The sequence below is a fragment of the Lasiosphaeria miniovina genome, assembly GCF_030549165.1.
Source record: "Lasiosphaeria miniovina strain SMH2392-1A chromosome Unknown B0T26scaffold_4, whole genome shotgun sequence".
Lineage (NCBI taxonomy): Eukaryota > Fungi > Ascomycota > Sordariomycetes > Sordariales > Lasiosphaeriaceae > Lasiosphaeria > Lasiosphaeria miniovina.
The window spans coordinates 5,185,114-5,199,184 of NW_026848223.1; the positions used below are offsets into that span (position 1 = coordinate 5,185,114).

Consider the following 14,071-nt stretch of genomic DNA (forward strand, 5'->3'; position numbering starts at 1 on the left):
GGAATAAACACCACGATGGACAACAACCCCCCAAGATCCCTTAAAGCGACCTTCGCAGCCGCCGAGAGCCAGCGCCTCGCGCTCGAAGCGGCACAGGACACGCAGTCGACAAGCTACGCGGACAGCGTGGCCGCGTGCACAGCGACCTACGAGGCGTGCCGGCAGCTAGCCGCCCAACTGTCACTCTTCAGCGGTAACGAGGGCGCCGAAGACCTGTCGACGTCGAGCCTACCGTACCTGCTGGTCGACTACCACCTAGCAGAAGTGGTGCAGCGGGCGCCATCAACATCACTCGGAGAACGGCGGCGCACGCTGGCGCGCGCGCGCGACGCGCTCGAGCGCTTCCTGCACTTGCTCGACGGCTACGGGCTGCTGGCGCCCGCGCACCGCCGCCTGCTGGAGCGGTACACGGAGGCGCCGTCGCAGTTCAGCATCACGGCCGGAGCTGGGGGGGACCCGGCGGCGCGCCGCGAGGCCAAGATCGCAAATTTCCGCGCCGAGAAGGAGCTCCGCGCCAATCTCGCCTACCTGCGCGGGCGGCAGCAGGAGGCTGAGCAACAGCAGCGGCGGAAGAGACACGGCGGCAAGAACGACGTAGGCGGGGACACGGAGGACAATGACGACGGCGCGGTAGACGCACACGACGATGACGAGGAAGAGGACGGCGGCGACCAAAACAACGGCGGGCCCGACGACGAGGCCGTGCGCACGCTGCACCTTGCGCACCTGGAGTTCAGCGCGCATATGGCGTTCCAGGCGCTCGAGGGTATGAACCGCGAGTGGGAGGTGCTGGCGCAGGCGCCGCCGGCGCCCGAGCATGGGTCGGCCGAGGGGCGGGGGGGGCAGACGGCGCAGGCCGAGGAGGACGTGCGGCGGCGGCGGCGGCAGCTGCTGCAAGCGCACGGCGTGGCACCAGACACGGAGTACAGCGAGCGGCTCGACCTAGTCCGCGGTGCGCTCGGCAACGGGGGTAAGGGAGGGCCGATCCTGTCGGCGCAAGGCAAGCCGCTACAGCCTTTCACGCTGCTGGGCAACCGGCAGGAGCTGGCCAAGGGAGTGTTCCGGCCGGGCCACAACCTGCCGACCATGACCATCGACGAGTACCTCGACGAGGAGCGGCGGCGCGGCGGCATTATCGAGGGCGGCGGCGAGGCGAGCTACGCCCGCCCCGAGCCCAACGAGGACGACTACGAAAAAGCCGACGCCGAGACCCTCAAGGCGCGCGCCTGGGACGAGTACGTCGAGGCCAACCCCAAGGGAAGCGGCAACACGCTAAATAGGGGATAAAGGGATCTGTACTCCTTTTTGGAGGGACGGATACTAGGTAGCTTATTATATGCATAGAAATAATTAACGCCCTACCTGGCCATTGAAGAAGCAGCTCATGGTATTTTGTGCTGATTGTCTTCCTTGAATCGTTGCATCACTGAACCCAGTCTCTCGGGAACTTTTGCACAGTCGCCTATTTGTATTTCGCTTTCCCATTCCCGCCTATCCTTTGTTACCTAGGTACCTACATAGTCACCAATCTAAATGCAAAGCAATGTATTCGTACAGGCATGTCTGTCCAGAAAATCCTCACAAGCCCATGACCAAGGTACACGTGTACAAATTAAACACGCCCTGTTGTCAAAAATCGTGCAGGATCCTCAAATATACATGATAAACTCTACACTAAGAGAAAGGCTTGGGAAAATGGCCCTCTCGAACAAGTATCCAGCTAATCTTCCACACATCGCGGCGCTTATTCTTTTTCTCCTTCTAATGTGTGAAGAAAAAAAAAGGAAAGAAGGAAGAAATAACGAAGAGAATGACTCCCAAACTCCATACCAAAGACGTGTCGTCCATCTCATGCCCGTTTTACCTAGACTAGAGAAATTTGCTCAAGTGCGCCATGTCGTGAGAAGAGGTATGCTTTAATCGTCATGTCCATATGCAGTGCAAAGTTGCTTTTTTGGAGGCATTCCCTCTGATATCGCAAGTAGATTGATTTACCCTTCTTTATATCGTAGAAGACGAGGAAAACCCGCCCATTATATTTTAGAGGTCAATAGGACACGAAGGTGGCATAGGAGCCTCGTCGGTCTTTAAAGAAGAGGGCTGCAAAGAAAGAGAGGGAAGAGAAGAAGAGGAAGCTGGAAGTAAGAGGCGCCTAGGACAGCGTAGCGCTATCGTCGCTAGCGTCCTCAAAGCCGTCCAACGTGGAGCTGCCGTCATCAGACAGATCCATGTCGTCTTCGAAAAAGAACTCCATGTCTTCATCGCCCTGGGCTTCCTCTGAGCTGCCATCTTCCATGTCGGTAGCAGTCATGGTCGCGCTCTCGGTAATTTGAGAGGCCGCGTCATGGTCGCCGTAATTTTCGACATAGCTCGCCAGCGCTTGGCCGTGCGCTTGATGATGAGCGGGTACCAGAAACATGGCGTCGGCGTATTCGGCATAGTCGGCCGAGAATGTCTCAGACGAAACAGACGGGGCAGCAATGACCCGGTTTCGCGGTAGCCCGCTGGAGGCGCTCTGCTCAGCATCCATGCTGCGGACAGTAGAGGTATCGCCAATGTCAAGACCGCCAAAACCGAGGTCTGAAGGGGTAGTAGTTGAGGCATAGCCCATGGTCTCTGTGTCCGTCTCGCTGGCGATAGTATATCCTGTGTGATATCCGGGTCCCGGCTCACTAGGACCCATCTCGGCAGGAGGGATGGCGTCTTGGAAGACACCGCCAGATCCGTCGTCAAGGCCTCCAGCCCACAGCGGCAAGTAATTCATCTCTTTCTCGTCGAGGGTAAGAAGGAGGTGATCGGACAAGACGTATCGGAGTCCGGAGAGTTCGGAGAGTTCGTCGGTTTTGGGATGTAATATATCAAGGCACAAGACCTTCACCGCAGACATGAGCTGAGCAAAGAACTTCGTATGGTCGAACATGACCGTATTCTGGAACGTATACATGTCCATGTCCATGTGGTGCCCCGAGAGTTTTAGTATATCTCGGGCTTCCCAAAGGAGATCCTTGAACTCGGTAGCCAGCATCGACAGAGTTTTCCCATTGTAAAAAGAACTGCCAAAGGCGACGATGACATCAGCACGCCGAAGCGACTCCCAGAAGAACGGTGTAAGAGACCGCTGTGTGGCTTCGAGCTTCTTGTATAGGTCAGCCAAGTCGAGGAGCTCGCTCTCTGGAACATAGTGAGTTCGCTGATATCTAAGAAGATCTCCGAAATAATTGTCAGGAAGACGAAACTCGAGAGTCCGTCCCACCAAACCATGAAATGCGGCTATCGTGGCTTCGGATAGGGCATTGTAGGCTGACTTCAGGTCGCAGGCGGGAAACTGTTCGATGAGAGCCCCCAAGTGGCGCATTTTCTCCCACTCGCCGATCTTGACTGGGAGTCGTTCGAATACATCGTCTGCCCGAAGCATGGCTAGATTTGCACTCATGCGCTCGACCATGGCGCGGCTGGCGTATTCGATAGCATCGGAGGGGAAATCTCCATAGTCATCGCGCCTTCGCTGGGCCCACGTAACAGGTGGCAATCTTGGAGAAGGGTTGGTAGTCGCAAGATCAATGGCGTTTTCGTTGACCATGATCTTGAATGTATGAATGAGAACACCTGGGATGCGCAGGGCAAGGGCCAGCTGGTAGGCCTTCTCTGGACATATCTCCATGAATTTGGTGTTGGGCTCGGCGAGTAGCCATTGAGTTACGGGACCGACGACAACGTTAGGAACCTCGAGATAGATCGCCACCTGCGCAACCGTCCACATCCGGGTAGCCGAATTCAGCAAAAGGTCTTTGCCGTTGATGGCGTGGAGTACACGCATTACGGCGGCACGGTGTCGGATGCGGCAGTAGTCGTCGACCTTGCGGAAGTCGGGTATATGACGAGGCGCAGATTGGCTTGACGGCGAATCATCGCCGACGATGCCTGGTACAGTTTGGACCTCCCAGTAGGAGAAGTCCAGGGGGCCTGTAGAGTTAGCTGAGAATAATGACTTCGCACAGAACGTGATGTGCGCGGACATACAATTTGGCGCTTTGCAGATATCGTCATGGCCCAGGGCAAGAACGGCGCCGACAGCCATATTGGCGAGAGGACGAGTCTGAAAACCGGTGGGATCCGGACCAATTGCCAGAACCTCGTTTGGCTCGTAGTGGCCGGCGAGAAACCAGAGCTTGACCATTCTGGGTAGCCAGAGGGCGGCAGTGAGATCGGCGAGCTCGGCGCCCTCCGAGGGGGGTGTGAAATCGAGGATGTACTCGATGCCGGGCGGCAGAGATTTTGAACCCCAACGGCGGCGGTACAGCCTCTGGCGCCTGTCGTCGAACATGCCGGCGATCTTGCTCGAGCCTAGACTCAAGAGCTTGTCGCGGGACATGCGGATCTGTACATCGGGCCAGGGCGCGCCGTCGCAGGCACAGCCCCTGTCCGATTCCTGGTCGAAGGTAACGACGGCCAACACGTCGCCGCCGTTGTCGTCAAAGTTGGAGTACTTCAGTGACCGGATCTCCAGCCGTTGCAGGTCAAAAGCCTTGACGGCTCTCGCATTGCGTCTCTTGACCTCCTCCCGAGAGGTGAAGGGGTACACGGAGCTGCTCATCTTGGCGGCGGCAAGGCTCTGGCACTTGTGTTAGGTGTGTCGAGCTGTTTGCGAAAGGAAGAAAACGCGAGCGCCGCTGTGTGGGGAAAACGAAAGAGGTGGAATATATTTTCCTGTACGAGTGAAGGAGGGGCGAGTTATGAAGCTCGTGAGGGGCTCAAAGAATTTAGTCTCGGTCGAGCCTCGGGCAGGGTAGTAATTTAGTGTCTGAGGTAGTAATGTTGGGATGGCGAGGCTATTGAGCCGCGTTAGACAGACACACTCAGGACGAGAAATTCTTAGATCCAACCCAGACTCAAACTGCCCAAGTAGACAGCTGTAGTTGGACAGTTTCGAGACTTGGAAGTGCTGGGCAACACGACAGGTCACAAGCAGTGCAAAGCTAGGACGGACACGCAACCAGACAAAACGAACGACAGCAAAAGTGTCAACCCACCGTTTCACTATTTTGCTGCCGATTGCCTTGCGAAGCATGGGGAGAGGAGGCAGCCCTTCCCGTAGCTTGGTAGAGGCAGAGCGGCTGGGCTTTTTGTTAATGGTTGGTCGAGTCTGGAAGGAAGGAGGGGTGATGGGGGGCAGGTACATACCACTTACCTTAATTATGCGGGGCAACGGCACAAGCTGAGCTGCGGTCACCAGCGAGGTAGGTAAGGTCTAAGGCTGCGAGTGTCAGACTTACTTTCATCATAGGGTATCCACCTCATTCCAAGGTTATTTCCAGTGCCGGTAGATGCCCTATCCATACAGTGGAGGGAGAGGCTGCTGCCTTGTGTCGCGAGGGTGTGCCCGATGAAGCCACCTTGCCTCGCTACCTCCCTCGGGAATGATACTAACTCCAGCAGCAATTGGGTGCAAGGCTGTCTGCGGCCCAGAAACGTCCTGCAGCTTGTTGTTCTGCCTTCCTGTTGGTTAATACCGATGCAACATCCGTATGGAATGAATCATGAATAAGATGGGGCCCCAGGCAACCGCTCCAATGCACCACGTCTTATATTTTAGCTATGACTCCAAATATAAGCAAAGGCATACTGATGCAGCATGTCGTCGAATTAGGTTGGATACCGACCCGACCTCTTGGGAACAGGGGACGTCGACCGCCGTTTCCAGGCCAGGGAGCCCCTGTCTAGGCCTTGTTACTGATGCGGGGCCCGGGAGGATTCCACCTCAGCCCCCACGCGTCCCCCAAAGGTCCACGATACCTAACTCACAACTAAGGTACCTTACCTATGCCTACCTCCCGTCGCTTCTCAGACATCACTTAGGAATTGTAGTCCTTTTTGCTATTTAGACAAACTATTTTATCAGCCTTTTCTTTCCGCCGCGTAACTACATCGCCACCATGCTCAACCAAGATTCCTTACCTAGCTGGCGTACGGAAGATATTGAGCTGACAAGTGAGTTAGTTATGCTTCGAAAGTCCTATAAAGTTAGCCATCTGCTTAAAGCTCTTATTTCCCTCAAACCCTTCTGTTTCCAAAAGCCCGAGTTGAGTTAAGAGCCCCTCCCGAAAATGGCTGCAAACTTAATCGCTTGCATCTACCCATATGACAGTCTTCTTTATGCGGTTGAGACAATCAACATGCGCGAAAGCCAGTCTCGCCGGATCATGTATCCAGATATGGAGTCTCAAAACCTCAACATGTATAGCGGAGATTATGCCCTGGAGCTGCGATTTAACGAGGCGCAGGGCCCTAGTAAAGGCCAAGGACTCGTCTTCGGAACAAATCCGGACAGCGACATCGTCCTGCCGAGGAGTAAATGTCTTAAGGGTGTGTGGAGCACCCACTGCGCTATATCTTTTGACGACCGGAGCCGGCTCATTGTGAAAGATCTTGGAAAGGGAGACGGAGCCGCCGTCGTGTATCCCGGCTGCATGGAACCCCCCGACTTGAAACGGCGCATGTTCACCTAGATTCTTAGAGATATACTACCAAGCAGCAGCGCCAGCGCCAGCGCCAGTGCTGGCGGCGAGTATCCACTGGTTGTTGTACTGCATCGAGACCTCAAGTTCCACATAATGGCCTCAGACCACGACGTGAATTCTGCTCTGTACAAAGGTGATGTTTGGCAGTTTCTTTATGGCTCCCCTTTAAAAACCTCCCAGCATGGAACAACCAGATGAAGGACAGCCGATGCCAGGAGATCCACCTAGCCGGAAATCCGGCCTGCTGACAATGCCCTACTGTTTGTTTGAGGATGGGTTGCTCGGCAGAGGGAGACATTCGGAGGTCTTTCGAGTGTGGGATGTTAGTACTAGGATCCAATACGCTTCCAAAATGCCCCTTAGACCGAGCCACCTTGACTGATTGGAGGCCGAAGCTGAAACTTTGCAAACGCTACGTCTCGTAAGTCATAGCTATGAACTTTTGTTTGGAACAAGAATGAAAGGAGAAAGAAAGTAGAGACTAACAGTTTCTTACTTTTTCGGCTAGTCACATATCATTAGCCTCATAAAGCCCTAGGTGCAGGAAACAAGAACCAAGCCTCCGTTCCTCATCCTCGAGAATATGCCGCTGGGAACCCTCAAGGACCAACACGAGGCGAAGGCACTATCTGTTGAAGAAAGCTTAGGGGTCATCTGTCAGAGGCTATCAGCTCTGCAGTATCTGCACGGCCGCAGCAGATCGATTGTCCATCGGGATATAAAGCCGAGCAAAAGACTTGTATCGCGGAATCCTCTGCATGTCAGCTCTCGGGTTTCAGCCACACTGTTGAGACGACTGAATGTTTGACTGGAGTTGGCGGATCGCGGCGTTACGCCACCCCTGAAACCTTCGATAGATGCCGACTCTACAATTCGGCTATCGATATCTGGTCTCTCGGGGTGGTAGTCCTGGAGTGCGCCCATGGACTCCCAAGCGTCGATTCTCCGCACTCAATTCGTGGACAGAGGTGGAGTGCAAAAGTTGTGCAGTTCGCGCAAGCCTGTGCTCAGGCTCCGGGATCGGGCCTGGCTTCTTTCCTGTCCGATGCCATGATAGTGATGGAGCCGAAATTGCGGCACTCGGCCCGGCGCTGTTTGGAGCAGGCCAAGGTGATCAACCCACCATCGCCCAGTGCTCAGTAATTCGACATAATGTCTCATACAAAGAAGTCATATAAAAGTACGAGCTCAGCTGGTTGCCGATACAGCCGAGCTCTCAACGAGAGACTGAAAGTTAACGCAACCAAGCGGGACTCAGCTCCCCGTTGCGTAATGTGAGACTTTTGAGCGGTGCGCTGCTCTTCTATCGTATGGGCTGGGTTGTATACGGACACAGAAATGAGCGGCTGAGTGTTGGTAGCGCAGCCGTGTAACAATAAGGGCTCCGATGGGCGGTAGTGTGTGGTATGTGGTGTGTGGTGTGCAGTAATGTTGCCAGATATATTCCGTAGTGCCAAGTGTAGAAGGACGAAAACGAAAGGGATGACAGCCCGCGGGATCGGGTCATCGTGAAGCACTTCACTCCACTTATATTGTTGGAGAAGACCCGTGTCACGAATCGGAAGGCAGCCATTCCAGACTGTTCGAAGCTTCCTGCTAAGTCTCTTCCCCACTCGTGCACCACTGACATCCCCCAGTTTCCACCCCCCCCAGTTTCCTTGCGCCAAGAGCACCCCGCACCCGAGCTTAACCCCCCTGTCGACATTTATCGGGACTAGTGCAGGCTGCTGAAAGCCGGGCAGGTTGGTCGCGTGCCTTTCCCGTTCCCCTTCGCTTCGTCCCTTGCGCTCTCGGACGTCAGTCCATTTTTTTTTTTTTGGAACATGATTCTTCTATGACCTGAAACGATCGATCTCTTCTAGTCAGGGCAATTTTCGATCTTACTCTTGTCTTTTCGCCTTCAACTTCAGTTAGCCTACCTTTTGCTTGTCCAATCCGTGTTACGAGGAATGCTATGACGCTGTTAGTGAAGAGCTGCTAATAACCCATTATTTGTTTTCTTTCCTTTTCCGCTCCGTTTTCGAATTCCCCCCCGCCGCAGACGAGAGACAAAGCGTTCCGTGCAATTACTACACAGCCTACCGCATCCTAAACAAATTCTTCATTGTTCTTGTGCCTGAGACCTATCAATCTCTATCACATCTCTACCACACCTTCCCAACACCTGCTATGGAGCATTCTAGAGGCTCGACGATGCCCAGTGCCGCGACAAGGTCCACTGCTTCGGGCCCCTCGCCGTTACGACCTCTCCTGTAAGTCCCTGGATGTTTCACAGAGCGGTTACCTTACCCGGGCTTCTACACCCTCCCTTTATCATCCCTCCCTACACAAACCCCTTCACCTCTTTGGGGGTGTTTCTTACCTTACTCGACCCCTGTAATGTCAGATTTGCCCATCCCTTTTATTCTCATTTCCACCTTTTATCACTCCCCGCACGCGATGCCCCCCACCTACCTTTACTCACACTCCCCCAACCCACTAGGCGCCGGCCAGGTGTCATCGCCCTCGGGTTCGCCGTCGCCGGGCTCGGGCTCGGCTTCAAGCACGTGGCGACGACGATGCGCGAAAACGAGGCGGCGCAGAAGAACGCTGGTGGCCGCTACGTTAGCGTCGACCGGAGCGGCGGCGGCATCTAGAAGGGCAGACACAGCTTCTGCACTTTGCTTTCTACCCCGGCCATTCTAAAGGGGTCCTGCTATTCTCTGAGGAAGCTCGTGTGACGATCACGGCGCCTGCATAACGCCTCCGCTTTATTGGGTCTTTGCCTCTTGTTCTTGTGTCGCTGTGCGTTTGTTTGTTCTTTTTCTACGGGAAAACAAGCTGGCGAGGATGAAAAGGGTCGCTAGGTGTTTTCAGCTCGAGAAAGAGAAAGAGGTTGGCTTATACAGCACTGGTTAGCATAGAACAAGATTGGATAGGGGCAAAGGTAGCCGCCACTCAGAAATGAAATAAAATGGACGGGGGTGGTTCGATGACAAATAGAACCGGTATTGCTTTCCCAGTATTTGTTTCCATCTCTCTTATCACCACAAAACCCGTAGGAGTTAGTTACGTCGTCTTAGCTAATCTTAACTCGTTCGTTTTCATAGGATGGCCTCTATAGGGTTATAGAGCAAATAGTTGTGGCCCGGGTCTCTACCTCACTCATATACAGCCAGGTTTCCGGAAGAGCTTAACTGTTCTGACACTAAGCAAGCGACAATACTTGGGAAATACACTCGAACCATAGTTGCCACAAGAATGGTCGCCAAAGCACGTAAATAAAAAAAAGACAGCTCATCCTTTCTATCCTGGTCTAATTAGCACTATCTGAAGACCGTAGGCAGAAAACAGACAGAGAGATACAGAGGTATTTGCGTCACCTATCCTGGAACAATTATACGCCTCCTAATGCACCAAGCCAGCCGCCCAACCATTAACCACCTAATAACCAACCAGCCTATCACCCGCCGGTACACATGCAGAAATATACACAAAACACACATACAGGAGGATGTAGTATAATGACCCAGAAGACAAGGAAATGCCAATATCAACCACCCCCAAACCAACCCAAACCTGGGCCCTAGTCGGGCTAAATTGAAAATATTGCTCTTCCACCCTCAAAAGGAATTTCCCTTCCCCGCACTGAAATGCCCGAGCCCGACAAATCCAGACTCGTCCTCGTCGTCAACATCACCGGGAGAACTAACAGAGTCCGAGATAGCTTTGGCCTTTCCCTTTCCCTTGGTGGTTTGTGTAGGTTGAGTCGGGTTGTCATCAAGATTGGACTCCAGCATCCCTAGATTTGACCTACGCTTAGGGCTTCCTGATTTTGATGCCCTAGTTCTCCGTATGTGTCGACGATCGTGGCCTGCAACTTCAATTATAGCTGGGCCCGCTGAGCCCGTAGAGACCGAGCCTGGTCCGCTTCCTCCTATTGATACCTTTGGCTTTCTGCTACCACCACTGCCATCGTCCCCCGAATTGTGCGCCGTGCTTGGCACTGTGCTGCGGAGAACTCGCATCTCGCGCACCATGTCACCGAGGCTCTCTTCGAGCGTCTTCATTTTGGCGAGCATCAACCTACTCATTCGATTGCTGTCCCCTTGGGCGCTTTGGCCAAGCATGGCTGTTGCCATGACCATCTGGGTGTTGAAACTCGAGGGTACCGCCCCAAAGGCATCATCCGAAGCCGCAGCCTCAATTATGTCAGATGAGCCGCCACCAAGATCAACAGAGGACTGGCGCCTGATCGGCGACTTCCTGGCGGGGATGTCGAGTGCCAAGGTTGCACGGTTTGGGACATTGCGGGCCGTGTCTCGGGGCGGTAAGGTCGGGTGCGGTCGTGAAGGCAGATAGAGCGAGCGCCGAGGCGAGCGACGTCCCGCACCACCCGTCGTCGGGGTCGCGGCCGGTGTCGGCCGGGAACTGAGGGGGCGAGACCTTGGGTGAGAAGCCGGTCCTATGGAAGCCGAGGATGAGCTAAGCGGCCTACCATGTTCCTGCGGTGCGTACAGAATGGTATTTGTGGATAAGGTTCGGCTGTGTAATGCCCGCCGAGATGGTCCCGGCCGAGGAGATATCGGCGTCTTGGGGTGCGGCTGTGCCGAAACTGGCAATGCAAGCTCCGCGTTGCTAAACCGAGTGGCAACTGGAGTTGTAAAGTAATCCTCCGCTATAGCATGTGTCGAATCGTTTCGTCCATCCCCTTGGTTGTTGGTTGCATTGTCTTCCTCGTCCTCATCGTTTGTAACCAGCTCGTCATCGCCATCAGCTTCGCCGTCTGTGTTGTCCTTTACCCTCGACGCGTAGTCAAACCGCGCAATACCGTCATTATGATAGACACGCCCAGAGCCCCTTGGGTGTGCAGCATCCGAGAAGAAATCGGCCGGGTCGCTAGCCGCCGACCTTACGTCTGAGACTTGTCTTGGGTATTTCTTTGGCTGTTCCCGAGCCATGCTCAACCTCCTCTCCCATTCATTTGCTACCCGGCTGTCGATTGTTGAGTAATTATGGGGCGAGTTGCAGCCGCCGTCGTTCTGATCCATCCATGTCCTAATGGCATTTTGCGTCTTTCGCCGCTCGTTTCGCCTATGTGTCCTCAGTGTGGCAAAATCAGGAGCCCTCCGGAATACCTCGTCCAGGGCACGATACTTTTGGAATCCAACCGCTGATTCTTCTCGTACCCGAATACTAGGGCTGAAAAAGGCTGCCCTGCTTGCTGGATCCGAGAGAGAAATGCCTCGCTGACGAGTCCGGCCTGGATGATCGATAAGGTCCGTGGGCTCGTAGATGTACGGGGCTAAAAAGTACTTCTCGTAGACATATATGCAGAACAGTAGTGGGAAATGAGTGGCCTTGATCACCGAGCGGTTCAGCCACACGAAATGTTTCAGGGACATGCAGTATCTGAGCGGTATGAACAGCCACGCAAAGATGTTCCCGGGTGCAATATAGGAAAAAAGGGCATCATTCTTCACCATGGAGATGGTATTAATGGCGAAGAGAAACCTGGAAGTGTTAGCACTACGAGTTGCTAAGGAGGTTTCTGTTTCTTGTGCGATATGACGTACTGGTGCTCCTGAGTTGCGTTTGACGCGATCGACATGAAGGAGTTGGTCAATACCGTGATAAGGATGGTCCTAACGATCCGAATTAACATCTCCAGAAACCAACGGCGAGCCGAGCACAGCCACTCACACGACGACAAAGTGGCAAATGATGAGAAATAGACCCATCAGCAGTTTCCCCATCCAGTTGTAAGACGGCCATCTTTGAAAGTGGTTAGCTCGTTTTCAACTTCACACAGTGACCCGCGTGTCTGAACTCACACTTCCCAGGCAGCCGGAGTGAAGCCCATAAGAATTTGAAATATCTTATAAGCCACCACAGCCGGGTCATTCTCGTTCTTGGAGAGAGTGAAGAAGACAAAGAAGCCACTACAGCAGACCATGACAAGGACGAAGACGGCGGCCAGGTCAATCGCCATTAGTCGGAAAGCGATTAGGAGCTGCGAGAAATACTGGTAGTGATCCAATACACTGAAGATCCTGGGGAGTAAAAGGATCGCATTGGCCGCTAGCACGTCGTAGGCGTTTTGATTCCATTTATGAGGATCAAGAAGGAATACGCCATAGATTCGCATGCAGTAATACACGATCAGAAGCAGCAAGATGCCAAGATCGAATATGTTCCAGAAGCTCATAATGTATAGGGAAAAGCCTTGTTCGTTGAACCCCACGATCTCGTCCAGCATAAAACCGGCGCTCCAGAACCAGAAGACAAGTTCTAATGTGGTGATACGGCTGGATCTCTCAACCAGGACAGCGAGAAACAGACAGATCAGCACGGCTAGAGAGCAAGTGGACAGAATCTGGCGGTAGCGGGGGACGCGCAGTCGGGACAGCTTGAAGAGGGATGCGTCCCGAGGATCGTACAGGGCCGCCGATCTTCGGCCTGGCGACGAAGGCTGGAAATGGACGCGCTCTTCCTTTGGCTGGGGACCTAGCAACGGCGTCCTTGCATTGCTCTGACGCCGAGACGGAATGCTCTCGGCGGCAGTGTACACAGAGCCCTGGCGGTGGAGCTGATCTGCAGCAGAGTAGAAGCTAATGGCGCCGTTCCAGATGGCCTCCAGCTGCTGTACCACCAAGGGGTGGGAGAGAAAGCGCTTAGAAGAGGCGCGGATGGCAACCTCGAGGGTCGAAGTCCGGAGGGCGACCGGCTTTGGCTTAACCGCTGGAGTGATTGGAGTTTGCGACCCTGAGATGCCCTGGAGAGGATAAAAGTCATATGAAAGGGCGTCAATAAGCTCACGGGTTGTGTATTCCTTGAGCAGCTTGATAGCCAAGAGCTCGCAAACCTTGGCCCTTGTGCTGCTCGTGCCAGCATTGCCCGGGTTCATGTGGCCCTCCTTCTCGAACTGCAAGCAGTTCACCATCAAGGCGTAGAGAGTGCCCCTAGAAAAATACTGTGTGCGGATTTGCTGTTGCATAGGCTTGACCAGAAATTGGGATACCTGGGGGGACCGGAGCTGGTCCCAGGTCAGTGTAGTTTCAGTTCTAGCTTGCACCACGACGCGAATCGCATGTGTCATGCTATATATTGGCAGCGAATCTGAGAGGCAATGGTCAGCAAGAGTCCCGCCAGACGGCGAATAGAAATATGAGATGTGGTACCGAGATGGCCAGCAGAGAAGAGGGGCAAGACGCCTGAAGGCTGGGACAGGCCATCCTCGTCTCGCTCGACGCGATTGCCGGTCTGGTTACTCGGCTGCCCGGCGTCATTGGACGCTTCGTCGTCGTCGTCCCCCTCGGTAAAGTCTGCAGTGGCATGGCGGTGCTGGTTATACTCGCTGGCGGTAAAAGGGCGGGCCCGGAAGCCCATGTCGTGTTCTACGTCCCCGCCGTCCCCGTCGCCGTCTTCACCAATGCGCGGGCTGCAGCCCGTAAAGGGTCGCAGAAGTGCGGACAGCATTCTCCGGACGGGCTTTTGCGTGCCCAGGCGCGTCACTGGCGACGTGCACACGCCATTGGAGCGGGGAGAAGAATCAAGAAAGTGGGCAGCTTGGT

General features: G+C 54.3%; 5 protein-coding genes across 5 annotated transcripts; 3 read left to right on the forward strand and 2 right to left on the reverse strand.

Annotated features, from left to right (window-relative positions):
• Window positions 1-15: 15 nt before the first annotated feature.
• Window positions 16-1,444, forward strand: B0T26DRAFT_855843 (TAP42-like protein; the record flags this gene model as incomplete). The annotated part of the gene is made up of 2 exons (XM_060447686.1): window positions 16-594; window positions 700-1,444. 2 exons carry the CDS (start codon window positions 16-18, stop codon window positions 1,285-1,287), a joined length of 1,167 nt encoding a protein of 388 aa, XP_060297106.1. The 3' UTR covers window positions 1,288-1,444.
• A 592-nt stretch (window positions 1,445-2,036) lies between these two features.
• Window positions 2,037-5,531, reverse strand: B0T26DRAFT_325709 (uncharacterized protein). Its single transcript, XM_060434383.1, has 3 exons — window positions 5,274-5,531; window positions 4,021-4,612; window positions 2,037-3,963 (listed from the first exon to the last, which is right to left on the reverse strand). Exons 1-3 carry the CDS (start codon window positions 5,280-5,282, stop codon window positions 2,153-2,155), a joined length of 2,412 nt encoding a protein of 803 aa, XP_060297107.1. The 5' UTR covers window positions 5,283-5,531; the 3' UTR covers window positions 2,037-2,152.
• Window positions 5,532-6,104: 573 nt separating this feature from the next.
• B0T26DRAFT_676495 (uncharacterized protein) lies at window positions 6,105-6,766 on the forward strand (the record flags this gene model as incomplete). The annotated part of the gene is made up of 3 exons (XM_060439985.1): window positions 6,105-6,363; window positions 6,517-6,651; window positions 6,699-6,766. The coding sequence occupies 3 exons, from the start codon at window positions 6,105-6,107 to the stop codon at window positions 6,764-6,766; spliced, it is 462 nt and encodes a 153-aa protein (XP_060297108.1).
• A 1,945-nt stretch (window positions 6,767-8,711) lies between these two features.
• B0T26DRAFT_752252 (uncharacterized protein) lies at window positions 8,712-9,154 on the forward strand (the record flags this gene model as incomplete). Its single annotated transcript, XM_060445501.1, has 2 exons — window positions 8,712-8,770; window positions 9,001-9,154. The coding sequence occupies 2 exons, from the start codon at window positions 8,712-8,714 to the stop codon at window positions 9,152-9,154; spliced, it is 213 nt and encodes a 70-aa protein (XP_060297109.1).
• Window positions 9,155-10,120: 966 nt separating this feature from the next.
• Window positions 10,121-13,976, reverse strand: B0T26DRAFT_647589 (uncharacterized protein; the record flags this gene model as incomplete). Its single annotated transcript, XM_060437911.1, has 5 exons — window positions 10,121-12,011; window positions 12,074-12,142; window positions 12,201-12,272; window positions 12,332-13,616; window positions 13,679-13,976. The coding sequence occupies 5 exons, from the start codon at window positions 13,974-13,976 to the stop codon at window positions 10,121-10,123; spliced, it is 3,615 nt and encodes a 1,204-aa protein (XP_060297110.1).
• Between the last annotated feature and the right edge of the window lie 95 nt (window positions 13,977-14,071).

Bases quoted from the DNA above. Each gene is read 5' to 3' on its own strand.
- B0T26DRAFT_325709 (XM_060434383.1), bottom strand. The intron at 3,964-4,020 runs GTATGTCCGCGC...CTAACTCTACAG, and splicing joins TATCTGCAAAGCGCCAAATT to GCCCCCTGGACTTCTCCTAC.